Raw genomic sequence first — 21,014 nt, forward strand, 5'->3', positions numbered from 1 at the left:
GCTGCTCTGCGATCGTAAACTTGTGTAGAGAGCAGAACTTTGGGAATAAGTTTTGTGCACAGCAAACCTTAGAAATGACTACCGCAAAGAGCAAACCTTAAAAAATGAGATTTGTAGAGAGCAGACTTGAGAGGCGCGAGTTTCGCTACAGCGGGGCTGCTAAGCTGCACTGCGTCAGTCCGCTGATGCTGCGCCAGTCCACTGATGCTGCGTCAGACCACTAATGCTGCGCCAGTCCACTGATGCTACCACTGATGCTGCGCCAGACCACTGATGCTGCGCCAGTCCACTGATGCTGCGCCAGTCCACTGGTGCTTCGCCAGACCACTGATGCTGCGCCAGTCCACTGATGCTGCGCCAGACCACCGATGCTGTGCCAGTCCACTGATGCTGCGCCAGATCACTGATGCTGCGCCAGACCACCGATGCTGTGCCAGTCCACTGATGCTGCACCAGTCCACTGATGCCCGAAAAGCTGAAACAATAAGTCTACGGTAGTCGCTCCTAACATTCGAATATCTAATATGTGCATATACTAAATTTAAGGTGAACAATTCCAATAACGAGACGGAAAGGGATGATTCGAATACAAAGGCAAAACGACAAAGGAAATTTTTTAAACACGTGAAACAAAGCAATTTGGAACTTTATTATATATGATATTTTAAATTATGTATTCATGGGGAATATCATTGCTAGGCACTAATCGTGATTCTAACAACAAATCTGAAAAAAACTATTTTTGCTAATCAAATTGCATATTTTTTCCGGAAATATCAAGCAGAGCAGAGTTTATTTGAACGTCATCACACACATACACACGAAAGGTTACCATCAGGAAACCAATTGTGGATGCAGTAGCGGAGTGTGGCAGTACAGCCATGCACTTCGCGCTGCTGTTGCGCACTGCACCCCGCACACGCTGCCTCCCTCACCTCCTGCACTGGGGGCACGCCAGTGTCTGGCGAGTCTTCGTCGAGTGAGTGTGTCGTGTGCAGCGGCTGATATGCCTTTAGCTTCCTGGACTCTTTAGCTCTCTTCATTTTACTGACATATTTCATTATTAATTTTATTTCAGATTACGTCCACTCACCGTCAAAATGATGAACCAGTTTTGGAATCTTTGCCGCACTTGTCCGTCCATGAATATGGATAAGGTTAGTAAAACTTTAGAAGTTTTTCATCAACTTATTCGAACGTCACTTGGCAAAGATCATGTCAAGTTCAGGGTCAAGGTTATGGTTACTATGTCAAGTCTCGACGGCACGATGGAAGACGACGCTATTTTTCTCAGAAAAAAGTCAATGAATGTTCATGAGCAAAAGTTTACATAATCACTGCTGCTCGCTTTATTAGTGCAGTAATTGTTGTGCTGTGCCTGAGAACGCGCATCTAGAAGGGACATAATGCAATGAGCGAATTGAGGAATTGAGTTCATTAACACCGTGGCGCTGTTAGCAACATGAATATCATATTTGCACAGATGATAATTTTCTATGTTTTAAATCAGTGCCGAACGGACACGGAACAGTATTTAGAATTTGTATCATAAATGGCATCTAATATTTGTTGGCTTAATTAACGCATTACAGGACCTTCGCATGCATAGCCGCTTACGGACAAATAAAAAATAATAATACTGAATATAAAATAATAAAATAAATAAACAAGATATTTCATTTCATTCAGCGCTGCAATTGAAATTAATCTCTTCATTGAAATTTCATGATCTTTTCGCGTCACAAAGTTGGTACCGTTTGATTGCGGATAATTACATTCTAGATCAGCAATTATGATTTTACAATGAACGATTTGAAGTTATCATGGTCCACGAGCGCAAGCCTTGCAGTGCCTAAGTTGGCTGGCACTCTTTGGTATATTGAAGAGTTGGTCTTTCAATAAATAATGAATTATTAGTTTATTCTTTTTTTGCGTGCGAAATTTCGCTGTCGAATGTTAGGTAAGAATTGCCAATCCTGCCCTGGTGCTGGTAGTTGAGGCGTAGGAAATAAGCGGCCATTCCATCTCAAGGCATTATGTTGCTCATTAATAAAGATAAATATAACCGTAGGAGTGTCTCTAAATCTTACAGAAACAGTGATTTGACCCTGAGCCTTCAGGGGGCTAGGAGTGATCAATCTTATAAGCGCCAGTAGCTGACTGAAAAATTTAATTTTGTGTAGAATTTACAGAATATAGAATTTTTAGAATAATATCAACGTAGCTCTGGTGATGTGTTAATTAACATTTAAACACAAACCAACTGAGCGGAGTGAGCAGAAATGAGCAGCGGTCTAGCATGCATATTTTGCGCGGTATTGCATGACAAACTCATCCAGAACTTCATCTCGCAGGCTTTGTGATGTCTGATGAAAATAGCAGGCAGCATAGTTGACTGCTCATGTGGAGTTGCCAGATACAAAGTAACAGTTAGCACGCAATACGAAAAAATTATTTCGGTCCTTGCTCCAGTGACGATTTTGATCTCTTTAGGGATTATAAACGACAGTACGACAGTTTCAAGAAACTTGGGCGAACAACTTCTCAAGCGGGTGGCAAAATAAAAAAAAAAGAATATATTGTGTATTTGCTAAATTTGTCTGTTTGTTATTATGTTGATTAAAGTATGGAGCAGTTAAGAAGCTACCATATTCGTGTCAAATACCAACAGCGTGGGCATAATGACGGCATGCCAAAGCCTATTTAATATATTAGTCATTTCTAGCGGCGGAATCATGAGGCTTCACCCAATGAAAATCGATTAAGGAATTTACTTGATGAAAATTAAAAAATCGATTAAGGAATTTACTACTAAGTAAATGAATAATTGATTAAAACTTATTTTTTGCACCAAGAAGTTTCTATCGTATAACACAAGAGAAGTCAAATGAGAGTATGAGCGGGCTTCGCGTTAGTTTAATAACGTAAGACTCACGACGGTAGCAGCGAAGTGACTACAGGTACGGGATACTCAAAGCAGCACCGGGTTAAGCTGCATGTATTATGTGTACGATATATACTGAGGGTTGTCGGTCCAAATTGAAATAAAAGCTGGAAATCGTACAAAGCTGAAGAATTGTAAGTATTGTGCGGGTTTGTGCTTGAAAAAATGTAAGAACAGAATGGATGTAGATTCTGCTTGCTTTCTCAAGTAAACGTAATTCAATTTGAGAGACACGACATTCGCACGGACACATTGTTCCACGAATGATGTTTTGCGAGTGGAATTAAGATATTATTATATCCATACGAATTAACATTGCCTGGGAAAATTATTCGACTAAGTTGGCTGCCAAGAAAAATTACTCGAGGAATAAATTGCAACGCTCACACATTGGCAACAGGTAGCAATCGTGCTAAACGGTAACTCAAAAGGTAATTGAAGTTTTATCTCGCTCGATAAATTTTTTGTACAGCTTTGTGCGAATGAAATGGTTATAGTATTTCAGTATTCATTCGAAATCAATGGCACACTGATGTTTAATTTTTTTCTGACGTTTACAGTATTTTCAAGTTGAATATCAGTTTGATTTCATGTGTCCTAATGCCGGAACGACTTTGTGCTTGCAAAATTTTTTGATTTGATTTGATTTATTTATTTATTCACACAGGAGCACACGTTACAATGTTTAGCTAACGGAGACTCCGAGTTTTGTATAATAAATACGGTACATAGCGGCGAATTAAGCTCGCTAGAGACATGCAATTAGTGTTGGTGCTGTCAGATTAGAGAGCCGTAGTCGCGGCCATGAGCGGCTTGCTGGCTGTGTGAGGGAGAGAGATGCTAAAACAGGGCAGGCCGATTGCGAATAATGGCATAGAGATCTCTCAATTGTGAAGGAGGGCTGTGAGTTGATAGAATATTAAATATGAATAATGTAACTACTGAACTAGAGCATTGGCAAGACTATTTAGACCGTAGCTGGTAGAGGCGGGTGATGAGGACAGAGCAGCAAGTAGAGGTTAGGATTTCGAGTCTCGCTGTGCGCCTCCTGATCATCTGGGAGGCTTGCATGTACGCCTCAATTAAATTCTTGACTTGTCTTTATAAGAAACAAAATCACTACCGATGAATTTTTATTATGCGATTATAATTTGATTACTTATGGTATCTCTGTACATGATTGGTACAATGCGTGTGTGCTCTTCCAGTAATTATCTGACGAGTCAGAAATATCTGAATTAGCCTTCAAGTAATATAATTGAATTTGATTATCTTATGCTAAAATACCGAAAGTCTGGTGTTAAGAACTAAATGATGATGGAATTTGTAGCCTTATGCCCATCCATTATAGCCAAGAAAACTCCCATCAGTTCGTTTTAGTCCTACAGTCCTTGCGGCAGAAATTCAGACCTTTGTAGCAAAATAAGTGGCAGGTATAAAATAAATATGGCAAAATCACCCGGGCCGGTCATGTCAGCTGCGTCAGCAGGAAGAATGGCGCGATAGGAATTTTCACTGTTGCCTTTACCACGTTTTACTGATTTTCACTTTCAGAGCTGTTAAACAGTTAGGTACCAATTAAAACCAGTTTAGGCAAGGGGCTTTATGGACTAGTTTCCAGTGCTCCTATAAGAATAAATAAGAAAAAAGAATGACGCGATAAAGTAGCGACGTTCTTGCCCTATTGTAGAGTCCGGGCTCGTGGCAAGGCGTCACTTGTGACTTGTTAGTTTCCGGCGCGCCAAGGCGGCGCAGTGAGATGTTCGAGCGTGAGGTGTTCCGAGCGATGTTTTGCCGGCATATCGTCTTCCCCAGAGTACGCCATCATTTTAGCGACTTTCGGTGTTTTTTGACAATTGTCATGAATATTAAGTATAATGAATTTCATTCTAGCTGGCCAGAGGCTCTTTAGTTAGGAAAAGGATTTTAAATTACCCACGAAGGAAGTTATTGGATCAACCGGTTGTACTGATGTGGTGAGTTTTTTAACTAACTTGAATGCGGCTTAAGTCGCCACAGCACTTAATTCGCCGCCTCACTTATGTCGCCGGTCTTCAATTGCAAAAATTTATGTTATAACCAAAACTGAACCACAAATTTTTAGCAAGATCGAAACAGTTTCGTAGTTATTATATTGTAGTCGAACACTACAAATCGTAGTTCTGACCCTTTCTATGCTGTTTTTCTTGAACGGCGAGACAAGAGCGATATGTGTTTGATGGAAACCTTGCGTTGTACCTAATTTATATAGGCCTATGCTGCAGTTATATGTTGCGGGGAATTGTGAAGCAAATCATAATTTTATTGATGTGGAGCACCGCTGCACAAGTTTAACGTGCCAAGATTAAGTGTCTCTTCAATTTTTTTAGAGATAATACTAAGTGACGATTTTCTTTGAACGTATTCTCGATATTACATATGAAAATATTACCTAATTAAACATTTGAGCCTTTCCAGACTCCAGTAAAATATTCTAATGATTGAGCAGTAAAAACGATCACGAAAACGCTAAAAGAAATTGTATACACGTTGTCCGGTTCAAATAGCGAGATTAATTAATCAATTACTATGGCGGTATCCTAAATCGTCCTGCCTCGTAGATACGTACGATGCAGCGAACCATCCCACACCCTGCGCTTGTAGTAAAACTACAATAAATGTAGGCTAGGCCGGCTGTTAGACTATGTTCCTGGTGCAGGTTAGGTATTTGGAGGAGTCTTAATGTAGTTGTCATTAGTGGGTAGGAACTGACTGTTCATCTATTCAATGGGTAGGCACTTGACAGATTGAACGGCTACCTCCAATCAAACTGCCGGCCATTTGCTTCTCAGATGGCAGTTCTGCACTTGTATATAGAAGACCCCCCCCCTGTTTCTTAAGCCTCGTATGTTCGATTCAATTTATAAGAAATAATTTAATTCGTTTAGTCATATTGCAGCTAACTTAATTACACGCGTATGCTGATAATTCGGGTTAAAAATAAAATATTATTTTTGTATCTGAATTTATTTTGGGTCATTTGATGACCGGTCAAGTTGTCTAGTAGATCCTTCCAATGTTTTACGTGATTATTAGCAGAATTACAAAATTTATTGGTGGTGTGAACTGAATTAAAAATTTATTTTTGTATAATGCTGTGCAATAATACTAATATTACATACGAGTAAAATACCGAGAAGCTGGATATTGTTTTGAGCTCGGATGTTATTTTATGAAAGGGTAATATTTTCATTGAATTCTAACTTCAGATGACATTCATTAACTCAACCACTGCACAACCTTTGCAATACATGAGCTCGGCCTCCGAAAGCTCTCCATAAATCCCTCAGTTATGAGCCCAGCCATTCCCTGAGCTCGTGTGACGTTATCAGGATTTTTGTTCAATAAATGTAATCGTGGACTTCGCATCAGAATAAACACGCCATTCTGCGCCGAGGCCGCGGCTTGCTGATAACGGGAAGAGTTGTGCCATCGATGTGAAGGTTTAGGTCAATTTTTTTATTTTAGTTGAGGTTCTGACTGCTTCTTCAAAAAATTCATGGTTGAATTTGTGTTCTCGATGTAAGTGGAATAAACAATCATGGCTGCCTTCTTGTGGTTTATATTAAACATGGGCACGTCTATTAATTGTTATCGTGTTAAATCTCGCGATTGTTTTTGAAACAAATTTTAAGCTCTTATTTTTAGAATGATTGCAATTACGTCATTCCAATAAAGCGAGTTTTACTCTCTTAGCATTCAATACTATTGCAATTTTCTGTTAATATGACTTCATTAAATTTAAAGAATACATGTAACAGTAGTTACATAACCGAGCGCATGGCGCCATTTTCCATAAACAGCTTAAATTATAGTTTACCAACCATTTACCCCAAATCTTATCCAACAAAATTACCAATTACCTTCAATATTATTACGAACAATTACCCCGAATCTGCATAAACAGCTTAACAAGGTACCGATCAAATTTTGTTGGATAAGATTTGGGGTAAATGGTTGGTAAACTATAATTTAAGCTGTTTATGGAAAATGGCGCCATGCGCTCGGTTATGTAACTACTTGTAACTACCTGAAGAAGCTAAATAACTGCACAATGAAGCTAATATTTTCATTTAAATGCTCAACATTTCATTTGGGATACAGTTTATTCTGATTTTGAATGATTCTGATTTGTGGAGCTGGCAGTGAAATTGGTGCTTTAGCGAGAAAAATTGTATATTCAAACCTGGTTTGTTGCGGCCACCCCTCCGCAGGTAAGCAATTTCTATTTGCAATGTCCAGCACCAAGCGGAGCACCAAGCGCCGCAAAGGTGGAATTTTTACGACGACGGTTCTTAATAATCGTAAACTATATACAGCAATGCTGACCCATCCTTGCGTAGCTGGAAATTATTCCTCTGCACCCCGTGCTAGTATTACTTGTGCATGCTTTCTTTAAGTATGTTAAGTTCTACCCTTTATTATGAATATTTTGCCATGTTGTAATAATCTCATCGCCGTCCCGATGTTGTTTTCTCCAAGCGAGGTCTCGCTCACTTGATCAAATCTCGCCTGGCCGCCCTTAGCGCCTTTCACCGCCCCCTTTGCCGCCCCCTTCACTTCCACATCTCGCCTGGCCGCTCCTAGCGCCTTTCACCGCCCCCTTCACCGCGCCCTTCACCGCAGGACAGCCTGTAAATAAGCTTCAGAGGTACCGCCGTCCGCCGCTGTATTTGTTTTGAATTTGTCGCGGAAGTTTAGGACGAGTTTCATGGGACCAAACAGGCAGGTGTGTTGGGCAGCCATAGCCTGCGTTTGTACCTGAATCTTCCCTGTGTGGCATGAGTGTTCTGTGTGGTATACAATACATATGTGGTGTACAATCCTTGTGCGGTGTACAATACATATGTGGTGTGCAATTCTTGTGTGGTATACAAGATATGTGTGATGTACAATCCTTGTGTGGTATACAAGATATGTCTGGTATACAATATATATGTGGTGTACAATCCTTATGTGGTATACAATCCTTGTGTGGTTTACAAGATATGTGTGGTGCACAATCCCTGCGTGTGTGGTGAGGGCAGGAGTCAGAAGAAATTTTTCCTGATTAACTTTAGATCTTATGGAATCATACTGATTTCATTGTTATCAGAGTATTAGGCATAGATATTTATTGAATCTATGGATATACGAAATTGGGGTACCGAATGACCGTACTTGTAGAAGTGTAACTGTGAGGTATAAACGTCAGTGTAATTGTGAGACACATAAATTTAAGTATCAGCGTAACTGTGCGATATACAAGTGTATTTACCATCGCAATTGCGTATCAAGTTAGCAGCGAACGTTCAAGTCACCTGAATTTTATTCCTGAGGATCGTGGGAAGCTCGTATTGTTGCAAGCATCCAGCAGGTATATGTAAGAACAACTCCTGCATAAGGGCAGGAGTTGTAGGACCGGACAGTTGCTATCGCGCCCCCCCCCCCTCATTCGGCTGTGCGCGTTCACGCCGAGCAGTGTGATGTCCCTATTTCTGACAGTGACTTTAGAGTGTTAGCTTCCACCTCCGGTACTTCAGATTTGCGCATTTTAGAATCATTGTACATTTTCAAACTTAGGCCCAGTTTAAATTCAGCTGTTAGCTCCTATATCCCCTTGAAATTGTGAATAAATAGGTTTTTATGCCCTATTACTTGTAAATTTAGGTTTTTAATTGTGTTCTGTGCTTTCAATTGTATTAACTTGTGACTTTCTATGTAAATTCTAGATTCTACGATCTGACGATGGAGCTGGACTCCAAAACATTTTCTTTAAATAAATGAATTTATGTGGACTATTCTTTGCTTTTAAATTTTTATTCACTATCCATGATTAATAAGCCAGTCAGAGGGACTTTTTTGATGGAGGCTTAGTTTTAAGAGCAACGAACGTCCGGCGACAGCAGATGAGGTGATATCGGAAAACCAAAGCAATAATAATTCTAGTTAGAATTTGGGGTTCTTTTGTCCGATAACGGCAGCTGAACCAATATTTTACCATTTACTCCAGCCTCCATTTGTGGATTTTCCTTGTTATGAATTTTGCAAATGTGTCGAAAATATCTTTTCCAAGCGGTTGTATTAAATATTTTATTTCTTTATTCACACAAAAGATAGGCAAAATATTATGAGTGACCTAAGTGTTTTATTCAAAAGCATTGGAGAATGCAAATAATTTAACAAACTTATACATAATTGAAGCTTCTTTGCCGCGTTAATCTTAACTCTTTTAGATACATCCCAGTCATGTATAGGCCTTCTAGTCTACCACAGCTTCTGGTAGGCGCGAGATCTCTGCGTTTATTACTACTACTTTAACTGCTGATTCAGCCTCTCCATGAGTGCGGAAATCCTATTGACTTAAATTAAAGAAAAATCGTTCTGAGAATTTTGTCAACCCTTAACACGAAATTGTTTAGGCGTCCAAATCGCCGCGGCCTAAATAAGAGTCCGCCTTCCAGCTGCTATCAGAAACCGATCGGCTCGCCAGCGCCGCTACTGTAGCCAAATTCTAAAACGTCTAATATCCCTTAATTGTTACAAATAATAAATTCCTATTCCTAAGTCATATGCAACGAGATAATCAAACGATTGCAGATCCACGCTCGCAAAACCCGTGCCAAATGAACGAATCGACGTAGAAAAAGTTTTTTGGCTTTCATGCCTGCAATTAGAATAACAGAGGTGAATTATCAGAGAGGGAACAAATTTCTGGACAGCAGAAAAGTTCTTTAGGTCTTGTGAGCAGAAAATGTTTGGAGACACCAGATGGTTGACTGACAAAAAAAGTGTCTGATGCGTCAGGAAGAACCATGAGCCAAGACGACTCGCCTGTGCTACGCCTGGAATGAAAAGCTCGTCCTCAAATTGAGACACACGTCCAGCCTCTCAAAGTCCCGACATGAGTCTTTTGAAAGCTCATGGAAGACATCAGAGCGCAGCGTGATGGCTAAAAGCCCAGCAAATGGTGAAGATTCATAGCTGAAGTTGAGAGGGGCAGAGCTATAGGCTTACAATATAGACGACTCGCTATTACTGAAACCATTGGAGCCTCTGAAACCATTCAACGAACCCAAACTTGGGGTCCAATACTGAGTTATTAAAAACGTATTAGTAAATTATTTTTTCCTCTTTGTTGTGAAGAAAATTAATGTAATTGAATTATTTTTTATACGTGATAAATTTTCAATAAATTCGATTAACGTATCTTCATTCTTATTTTATTTTTGTAAAATTGCTAATAAGTATTCAGGTATATTCCTACTCGGGCAAATTAGGAACTTGAGTTACTCAAGCAAAATTCAGTAAACAAGACTGTTTTTTATATAAATATTAATGAAAACAGTGCTGTGTCTTCTCAGCCTAATCCCTATCCAAAGACACAGCAGTCCGAGTTGCCGTCAGTATATAGACAAAGCTTTAATTTAATTAATTAATTAGGTCTTTGCTTCTCTACCGAACTTGAACCATCGGCCACGCAGACTTGTCTGTTAATTAGAGCAACCTGGATGCGAATATAGATGGTGGAGTTATTGTATCTTGCTTCAAGAAATCTCACTTGTAACATCTTAGGATTCTATTGAAATGAAAGGACAACAGACTTTTCTCTTCGTCTGAAGTTTCTGAACGCAATTTCTATGATGACTGATAAAGACTGCAAGTACACAATCATATAGTCTTTGATTGCAGTATAGCGGTAATTAACGAAGTTTTTTAAATTTCATTATCGAACCATCATAACATGAAATTAGGTGTACAATTTTAATATTTTTTTCTGATAGTCTACCATAACTTTCTCGCTCATATCACTTATAAATAATTTCATGGAATTATTGAGAATCAACATAACTATTTGCGGACCATTTAGTTCCGGTCTATTTTAATACTTCGTAAACACGCCAAGCGCAGCGGCACTCGAGGCCGAAGTTTACTGTGACTGTGACTGAGTGAGTTCGACTGAGGCGCGTGGCCATTACCTATTTAAATAACATGCGTGTGAAAATTAATTTTTAGAGATAACACTTCTAAAGAGGCCAGTGTACATGTACATGTACAACGAATTTCTAATCTAATTTTTATATATAAAAAATTTTTGTTTCATTTTTTAATATATAAAAAAAATTAAAAATTTTCGAAATTATTTATTCGGTTAATTGATTCAAGCATTTTCTCCTACTTTACGAAAGTGTGCAAAATTTTAGATCGATTGGAGAGGTAGACGTGTCTTAAATATCGATTATAAGATTTGTAGCCGACAGACGAACAAACATAAAAAAGAAACAAACAAAAAAGAAACAAGCAGAAAATAAACAAGCAAACAAACAAACCTAAAAACAAACAAACACGAAGTGAAGTTAAGGAGAAGTGTTGTAATGAAATGGGCACGACGAGCCCTCCAGTGCGGGTATATATGGCCTCCTGGTACTGGTGTGTTGTGCGTTTTTATGACAGCCGCACGCTGTGTGTTGGATGCTTTGTGTGTGTCTGTATGAAAAGCTTGAATGGAGACGTTGTGTGGAAAAGTTGAATGAGAAGTTTTCGTGGGAAGTTTATAAGTGAATGAGCTACCGCTAATAAACTGTGTCTGTGATTCTTGGTGCGCAAAGCGCGACGAAGGTTTTAGCCCGGCTTGGTAAGCCATGTATTGGTAAGCCATGTCTTGGTAAGCCATGTATTGGTAAGCCATGTCTTGGTAAGCCATGTCTTGGTAAGCCATGTCACGGTAAGCCATGTCATGTCTTGGTAAGCCATGTCTTGGTAAGCCATGTCTTGGTAAGCCATGTCTTGGTAAGCCATGTCTTGGTAAGCCAATTTTGTAATTTACGCTGCGAATGACTTCGGGTTTCAGTAGTGAAAAGCAAATTAATTATCCGTGCATGTGATACTTGGACAAAATTATTTTTTGTTCTGAATAATTGGATAAAATAGACCGCACCCCTTGTTCTACTGCTTGCTCATTTCAATTTGTAGGATCCGTTGAGGCTTCTGTCAACAGTGAACATGAACTTCTTTTTGTTTTCATAGCATTGAAGAAAATAGCTGACTTGCTCATCAATCTGAAGGCCAGTTAAAATTATGGTGAATAGGAAATTTAATTAATTATAAACTTTTCCGACGAATTTCTAATCGTTATACTATCGTCTGGTGTTGAAGGGGACATGTAGTATGGCTTGTTTTATGATTGCGTATTTCGCGATGTGGGCTTAAAAAATAGCGAACATCGTTATATTCTTTACGATCAATATATTCTTGACAATTAATCTTTTAGGTTTGTAGGTATTTCAGAGTTGTTTCGGGACACTGTTTTCTCCCGGGCGGCCATTTTTCCGTCAATTGATTTAATGTTATAATTTTAATTATTCCAGTCAGAATTATTCCTAATATCTCAATGGTAGTAGAACTTATGCTAGCAAATCTACTCCAACGAAAGTAATATGCGATGCCAATAGTTAGCTGAAAATCCCCTACCAGCGCGAAAATTAGAAAAATTTCATTAGCGAAGCAGGATTTAAGCTCGTGATGATGAACGCCATCAGCGCGTGGCGTAGTCTGCACTATGAGATTAACGACGCTACCTTAATGAAAATTAGAGCTCTGGCTTCGCCGGTCGACGTTAGTCTTCTAATGATCTCTAATAACTGCTACCTTGATGAAAATTAAAGGCATGACTCCGTCGACCGACGTTAGTCTTCTAATGATCACTAATAATCCGATAAATTTAAAGCAAGTTCTAAGGCTACCGCTTGTAATACAAAGACTTGAACATTCCGGCAGCGCTATTGTGAGGAGTCTTGTATTTCGAATGCTTTAAAGAGCAAACATGTCCGCTAACCTGATATTCGCACGCTTGCCTGTAGAAGTGCACGGCACGCAGTTATCAACGAACCCACTGTGCAATTCTTCGTTGAATGCTTAAAAAAATTAGTGTATACATACGGCACTGTGTCGTGGGCAAGCAGGTTGCACATGTTGACTTTATCTGCGGTGCGATCCATGTATGCAATTGAGTTGGTTCATAGTGTCATAATTTAGGCTAGACGGACACCTTGAAGAGGCTCTTATACGGCCATGACCGTCCGCAGAAATGAGGTTTTTACGACAATAGATGCTAGACTTGCTGAGTATCTTTCCATGAAAAGGGACGGAATGGGGGAGGTAGGGATGGCCGCAGGAGGGCTGATGAGATGATGAGACTCGCATTTAAAAGGATTTCAAGGTTCCTAACGACCTCTTTGAAGTGGTCCAAGGTTGACTCGACAAGAAAGTCGAGCGCTAAGTCCTTGATCTTCTGGCTGAAATGCGAACACTACGGAGCTTTGAGCCTCGTTCCCAGCGATTGGGTGTTGGCCGACTCTGGCGTCCGACGATTGTTGCCCGCCATATGCCGTTTTACTGAAGGACGGCGATAATCCCAACACATGTTGGTGTCGTTGGCAAGTGGTTCTCGGTGCTCTTGCAATTCTTAGGAGGAATTAATTAAGTGTTGTGCGATAAACTCAAGTTGACGACAGATGTATTACATTATGTCCTTGTAGTTTAGATGCCGCAAGTTTGGATGGGTAATGATGACAGGGCAGAATTAACAGGAAGCCGGTGTGTTCTTCATTTCGATTCTCTTGTAAATAATCCAACTAAATTGCGATGAAGCTCACAGAGGTAACACATTCTTCTTTTTCATTAATGGCGGCAATCAACGTAAGTGTCTCGACGCAGTCATGATCTACTGAACACTTGGTCCGATCAGGGATTTTTTCCCTACTTCCCTACTGAAAATCAGAGGCGTCTTTAGGCCGGCCGTTAAAGAGCCGACGGCTGAAAACTTAGCCTGGACATCATTTATAAGGCCTGATCTTGCTGTTAACTTACTTTTTCTTACGAGTTTGGCTTGATGGAAACGTTAATTTCGGACACACGAGCTCCTCCTGGTGGACTGGGGTGGGAGCTGATTGCTTGCACCAATCACTGCCAAATTTCCTTTTCCTATAACAAATGCGCCAATGAAGACAACGATAAAGCTTTCATCACGGACTTCACGGAGCGGCTTGCAAGAGTTCGGTGAACAGGGCATATCAGAGAGGGTTTTTTTTATCTTCCTGTGAGGCCTTTATTACGCGTTTCAGGTGATTTTTAGCGTAATTTCTCATTTATGGAAAAAATTCCCTATTGTACTCGTCATGTCCGTCTGTTTGTCCGTCTGTCCGTGACTTCACGTTTTCGTCGACGAGAAAATGCGCTCTCTGTCACTCAATGCAGTGAGTACTGAGTTATAGTTTTTTGAGTAAGGTAAGCGCGGCATCTTTCGCTTAGTACATTTATCTTACCCATATGAGATCCTGTATTCATCCACAAGTCAGAATATCTAAGAGAACATCTATCCTTCACAATTACAACCTCATTTATTGCAATTGTAAAGAATTCAATTAATTTACAATTGTATAGAAGAAAAATTGCTTTTGACCCGGGCAGCAGAGAGGGATCATGAAAGAAATTGATAATGATAAGGATTAAAATACTACAATATGACGACAAGATGCGCCTAAACGTTAGAGCATGCCATTACTGCCATACCAAGCTGCCACGTACCTTCCTCAAGCTGCCACCAGACCGTGTCGGCACTTGCCATAAACCAGGGCTTTACTGCGCCGCTGGACTGCGTCGCTGGACTGCACCGCTGGACTGTGCCGCTGGACTGCGCCGCTGGACTGCGCCGTTGGACTGCGCCGCTGGACTGCGCCGTTGGACTGAACCGCTAGACTGCGCCGCTGGACTGCGCCGCTGGACTGCACCGATGGACTGCACCGCTGGACTGCGCCGCTAGACTGCGCCGCTGGACTGCGCCGCTGGACTGCGTCGCTGGACTGCGCCGCTGGACTGCGTCGCTGGACTGCGCCGCTGGACTGCGCCGCTGGACTGCGCCGCTGGACTGCGCCGCTGGACTGCTCCGCTGGACTGCGTCGCTGGACTATGCCGCTGGACTGCGCCGCTGTCCCAGGCGTCTTGTCTGGAGGGCAGGCCTGGAATTCAGTGCTGAATTCCTCCAGCGCTTCAGATGGATGGAAGGATCTTTTTTATTCCAAGGGCTTAAATTTTCTGGAATGAATCGCATAGTTGATTTGACTTACTTAATTCGTTTCTTTCGTATTTTCAACCATCTTTCTATCATTAATGAAGACTGATGATACTCTAGTGATTGATGATTTAGTGATTAGTGTTACTGATGATATTGGCTGATTATGTAAAGAGAGTATTTTCTATGTGTTAGCATCCATTAGCCAAACTGATCTGGCTCTAACAGGCCAAGATTTTGCTCACGTTGAATTGCCTTAATTAAATATTTTAAGAAGCTTTCTGCAGCAATGGTTCAGAGCCTGCAGTAGGCAAGGCTGCACAATCGTGCTGCAGGCTCGTGCTGCAGACTCGTGCTGCAGGCTCGTGCTGCAGACTCGTGCTGCAGACTCGTGCTGCAGACTCGTGCTGCAGACTCGTGCTGCAGACTCGTGCTGCAGACTCGTGCTGCAGACTCGTGCTGCAGGCTCGTGCTGCAAGCTCGTGCTGCAGACTCGTGCTGCAGGCTCGTGCTGCAGGCTCGTGCTGCAGGCTCGTGCTGCAGACTCGTGCTGCAGACTCGTGCTGCAGACTCGTGCTGCAGACTCGTGCTGCAGGCTCGTGCTGCAGGCTCGTGCTGCAGGCTCGTGCTGCAGACTCGTGCTGCAGGCTCGTGCTGCAGGCTCGTGCTGCAGGCTCGTGTTTGCTCTGCAGATTTGCAGCGTTGAGCAGCTTACCCCGCAGCGCTCAGGCGCCTGTTGACGCACAGCGATCAGCACTCGCGCTTTCATTGGCTGCGGGGCGCCCGAGCTTGACAATGAATAAAAAATTTATTGTCGCAAATAATCGTGTGGATGAAATTAACTTTAATTAATGGTGTAGCAGTAGAACAATGTTAGTGTTCATTTATGGTTGAATTAAACTTTATTAACTGATGTAGCATTGAAGCAATTTTTGTGTTCATGTATAGGTGTGTTTAACTTAGTTAATGATTTAGTAATATAACATTGTATGTACTCGGGCAATGAAGAACTGCAAGTTTGTTGAGGTCAGCTGAAGGGTGATGGCAGGATGTGATGAGGTCAGCTGAAGGGTGATGGCAGGATGTGATGAGGTCAGCTGTAGGGTGATGGCAGGATGTGATGAGGTCAGCTGTAGGGTGATGGCAGGATGTGATGAGGTCAGCACGATGTAGTCCAGGTGCGTAGAGGCCATCTTTCCGGACTGACGGGATAAGCTCCTAAATTGGGACAAATAGCCATACACTCAAAGAAGTTTGTGTGATTTTCTTCAAATAGTGATGCACTTTTTGCTCATGTGTGTGTCATTCTAAAATAGTTTGGCTCAGCAAAAGGGCGTATCAGAGCTACGTCCGCTCTCTGCTTGTGCTTTTAGACAGTGGGTCGCTTTTTGAACAATTTGACCCAGCAAATGTTCTGAGCGTACTCAACTACAATGAGCAATAAAGCTGAACAAACTCGTTAACCAAGTAACCATCGTTAACTCGCAGTTGTAATCTCACTAACCAATAGTAAGTAAGAAACAGCGTCATGATTGTGGCAACAAACGGCGCTAAACTTGCAAGGAATGTGCGAAGTGATCCTCACGACTAAAGCCATGGCTTCAGTTGTAAGTTAAACGCGGAATTTATCCTATTGTCTCTGTTTAATGATCATTCCTGTTCTGATAGCCACGATAAGAAATCGGTTCTATTAGCCAGAATGCGGGGCATCCTTCATCTGTTTAATAAATGTTATGCCTGCAACAGCTCTTGTTGGCATAACAGGGGCTCACTGCATCGTCTCATCATTGCTGATTGGTAATTCGCTGCGTCAATTGCAATGTTCATGATTATCTATGTCGTTAATATTTACATTAATAACTCCTTTTGATTTTCTTGATGCTGAGAAATTAATATGGCGTGAATCTATTGCTGTCATATGATTTTTTGTTGTTTTTTAGTGAGGTGTTGAAATAATGAAGTATTTAAAGTATTTCGCAATTGCTTGTGTAATCTATTGGAAAGCCCCGAGATACATGAATGGTTCAATGCTGGTTCATCAATGAGTTATATTCTTGGAGTATTAATACGTTGATTTTTGCGCGGTTATTGATGGTCTATATAGGATCTTCTATCGTTGAACTAGATGTGAGACTAGAACAGGTGTGAGACTAGATATCAACTGGGAAATGTTGGGATTGATGAACATCCTGAGGAATATTAGCAAATGAAGTATTCCATTTGAATTGCAGAATTAGATCTGCCAGTTGAGGTTTTCTCTGAGAACAAGCATTTAATAACAATTTGTTTTAGAAGCGAGCCATATTGCCGAGCCATAGTTAAGTTTTTGTGCTGCCACTGCGTGTAAGTTTGGCATGATCGAGGACCGACCTGTTGAGCTCAAAGCTTCTGGAGTTTGGAGTGAACTGGAGTTTGCTTTATGAACTTTGGTGGGGCTGTAAAAGTGCCAATTGAACGTCAAAGTCAGGGAAACTCGGGAATTTCCGAACACGTTTAAAACGAATTCAGGCGCTGAAACCAAGCAAACCCTCGAACAATCAAGGTTAAAAAAAGAATTATTGATATCTTTATAATTATCTTGCATGTTTTACTTAAGTTAAAATAGAGATAACTGCAACTCCATTGAGAAATAGATTAATGAGCGTACTGGCGATAAGCAAAACACAGCTTTTGCAGCAGCAGAGCAGTGCTAGCGTCCGTTTCCATAGCCGCGCAGAAGCATTTAAATATCGCGTTACGATGTAACGATGCGTTTTAAGGAGTCGCAAAGCTCAATTCATTGTTACTCATGGCTCAGAATATGAAATTTTTTTACAGGTCAGCCGCCGCGTGCGTCCAATTCGCATCAAGACTGGTGAGGGTATATAGAAGTTATGTTCAAAGTTGACTTGCAAGCACTCGTGTGCTGCCGACGCGGTGCGGAAAAAAACTGCCAGACTATCCGTATTTATAAGTTTATATAATATAAGTTTAATATAATTTGCAATATAAGTCCAAAGCTCCGTTGACCCGCGGACAGATTCAAGATCTCGTAGTTCTTGATGGCAGGAAGCGAGTTGCTGTTCAGGAGCGGTCAGATGAACAAAAAATGTGGCGACATCGTCTATTCCCCGCGCCGATCGCCCTCTTGGAGGCAGGTCTACATAGGCCAATCGAAGCGATTTTTTAATGTACAAAATTGCTGCAGTGGCGTGAGATAAATACTTTGTGAATACTGGTCCTACTTTAAAAACTCTGCTCTTAATTTTTGATAGCTTCAGTTAACAAATCTGGGCTGCGTTAGCGGACGAAGCGTGCAGCGCTTATGGGGACTGTTACGTCATCGATGACTCGCGAGACCGAGACCGCGAGATCGAGACCGCGAGATCGGAGATCGGTGACGGACGTTAGCGCAGGGCAGCCGCCGGGGACCAGTGACGGCAGTGCGTTTATTATTATTTATTGATTATATTTTTAATATCACCTGAATATAAATATCATTTCAAGCAAAGAGCTGCTTTAGATTACAAGTCTTTGGGGTGTCTGGGTGACTACAGGAAGCCGCACCAAAGGGCCGCAGTTCAGTTCTTCTACTCAGCAAAAAATCCGCGAAGCAAACAACACGCGTTCTTGTCACCAGCGATAACTTAAGGAATTGTGGGGGCCCAGATGATAGAACTCTCCCGGCCTGCATTTAACAAATAAATAACAAGTTTATTTCGCAAGTAAAACGATGGTTGAGATTTAGTGTTGGTAATAATAAATAATAAAAAGTGTACGACCTCGGGATTCAAATTTAATTTATCCTGTCCTATGTAACTTCGTGGAATGAATTTCTGAGAGGGGATTTAATTTGACCGTTGTTCAACGCTAAAATGGTTTCTTTCTACGCTAGTTTAAGTTTAGGCCAAGTTAGTTTAAATGTTAAAAATGAGTCTATCAATAACTGAACTTCTTATTATGCGGCACAGATTGTATAATCAAGCTTCGGGTACACATTTATCAATATTGCTGCGCGGTGACGTTATCGCTTATACTCTGCGACGCAACGAAGAAATGTATTGATGCCATGGCACCGAACGTGTTGATGCCACCGCATCTAACGTGTTGATGCTGTTGGGGACTAATCAATAATTAAACATTCTCTGACCCCGAACATTTGGCCAATGATCGACAATAAAGGATGAATAAAATGGTAAATAAAGAACTATAATAATAAATGAACGATATATCCAAGAAAACAAATTATAAAACTGTAAACCGTGTGTCTTTCTAGCCCTTGCCTATTAATTCGTAATCATGTCCTATGTTCGGAACTTCGCTGAAAAAGCAAGAATAAATACAAATTAAGGACTTGAATTAACGGAACACTAACAAATGAATAAAGCACACAAAAATAAAAAACCAGTATAAATAATAATCGAAATCACCAGAAATGCCACCACTACATCAACACGGAAGAAAAACACGATAAACAATGCAAGCACTAACCTCTGTGGTGGATCACATAATAATGACAAGGTACAAGGCGCGTCTACACGATGTCTCTTATACACATCTAGATGTGTATAAGAGACAGGATCNTGATGCCACCGCACCTAACGTGTTGATGCCACCGCACCTAACGTGTTGATGCCACCGCACCTAACGTGTTGATGCCACCGCACCTAACGTGTTGATGCCACCGCACCTAACGTGTTGATGCCACCGCACCTAACGTGTTGATGCCACCGCACCTAACGTGTTGATGCCACCGCACCTAACGTGTTGATGCCACCGCACCTAACGTGTTGATGCCACCGCACCTAACGTGTTGATGCCACCGCACCTAACGTGTTGATGCCACCGCACCTAACGTGTTGATGCCACCGCACCTAACGTGTTGATGCCACCGCACCTAACGTGTTGATGCCACCGCACCTAACGTGTTGATGCCACCGCACCTAACGTGTTGATGCCACCGCACCTAACGTGTTGATGCCACCGCACCTAACGTGTTGATGCCACCGCACCTAACGTGTTGATGCCACCGCACCTAACGTGTTGATGCCACCGCACCTAACGTGTTGATGCCACCGCACCTAACGTGTTGATGCCACCGCACCTAACGTGTTGATGCCACCGCACCTAACGTGTTGATGCCACCGCACCTAACGTGTTGATGCCACCGCACCTAACGTGCTGATGCCACCGCACCTAACGTGTTGATGCCACCGCACCTGTGATATCACCTAGCGTTGAAGCCAATGAAATTGGTCGCATATTGGAATTCGGTTGATGGAAATTATCGAATCTTTAGAGCTATCGTGGCCGATAAAAGGAAATGTGCCGAGAGTTCTTATAAAAATTGAGAATATTTCAGCACATATGTTGGCATCAAGGTTTTGATGTGATGCGCTGCGGGGGAAATTTAGGTGGAGCGATACTTTCAATGCGAAATATCTACATTTTTCACTGAAGGCCGAATAATGTTGAATATTCTGGTTCAAAATTATAAACTGTACAACTCTTTTAAATGTTAATCATAAATAACTTTATAGAGTAGTTTCCTAAAAATATTGTAATTGATTTTGATGATAGTTGTGCTTGACGGAAGCCGTCATATTTCCGGAAAATCATAGATTGTTTGAAAAATTACTGGAACGTGAATGCCCTCTGTTAAAAGCATTAGAAACGTCCGTATTCCTTTTAGGCCGACTATGGAGTAGAAGTTTTCTTCTATTCGCGAAGTCGTTTATTAGTTGTCTGTCAGCTGATGTATATGCATGAACCCCCAGTAATTTGGTAAGATTTGCTTCATTAGTTTAAGGATTAGCTAAAACTGTGAATATTGTCATTATATTTTGATTTGTCGATTTATTTCTTATGCTATGTTTTGTACTGATTTCAGAAACCGGTCAAAAATCACCTACGAAATCCGTGTATTCATTACTGTCCTCTACGACCTTAAAGACCTACAAGGAGAGTCTTTACACCCTCCTTCATGCAACGAATCGAAAATGT

The 21,014-nt window shown here is 41.3% G+C and overlaps 1 protein-coding gene across 1 annotated transcript in view; it reads left to right on the forward strand.

Moving 5' to 3' along the window:
- The first annotated feature begins 976 nt into the window (after positions 1-976).
- Positions 977-21,014, forward strand: part of LOC108676833 (treacle protein) — a 136,958-nt gene continuing 116,920 nt past the window's right edge. Inside the window, exon 1 of the mRNA XM_047882440.1 lies at positions 977-1,157. Coding sequence (XP_047738396.1) covers positions 1,101-1,157 — 57 coding nt within the window. The 5' untranslated portion in view covers positions 977-1,100. The remainder of the gene's footprint in view (positions 1,158-21,014) is intronic.

Source organism: Hyalella azteca, unplaced genomic scaffold (genome assembly GCF_000764305.2).
Source record: "Hyalella azteca isolate HAZT.00-mixed unplaced genomic scaffold, Hazt_2.0.2 contig10447, whole genome shotgun sequence".
Lineage (NCBI taxonomy): Eukaryota > Metazoa > Arthropoda > Malacostraca > Amphipoda > Hyalellidae > Hyalella > Hyalella azteca.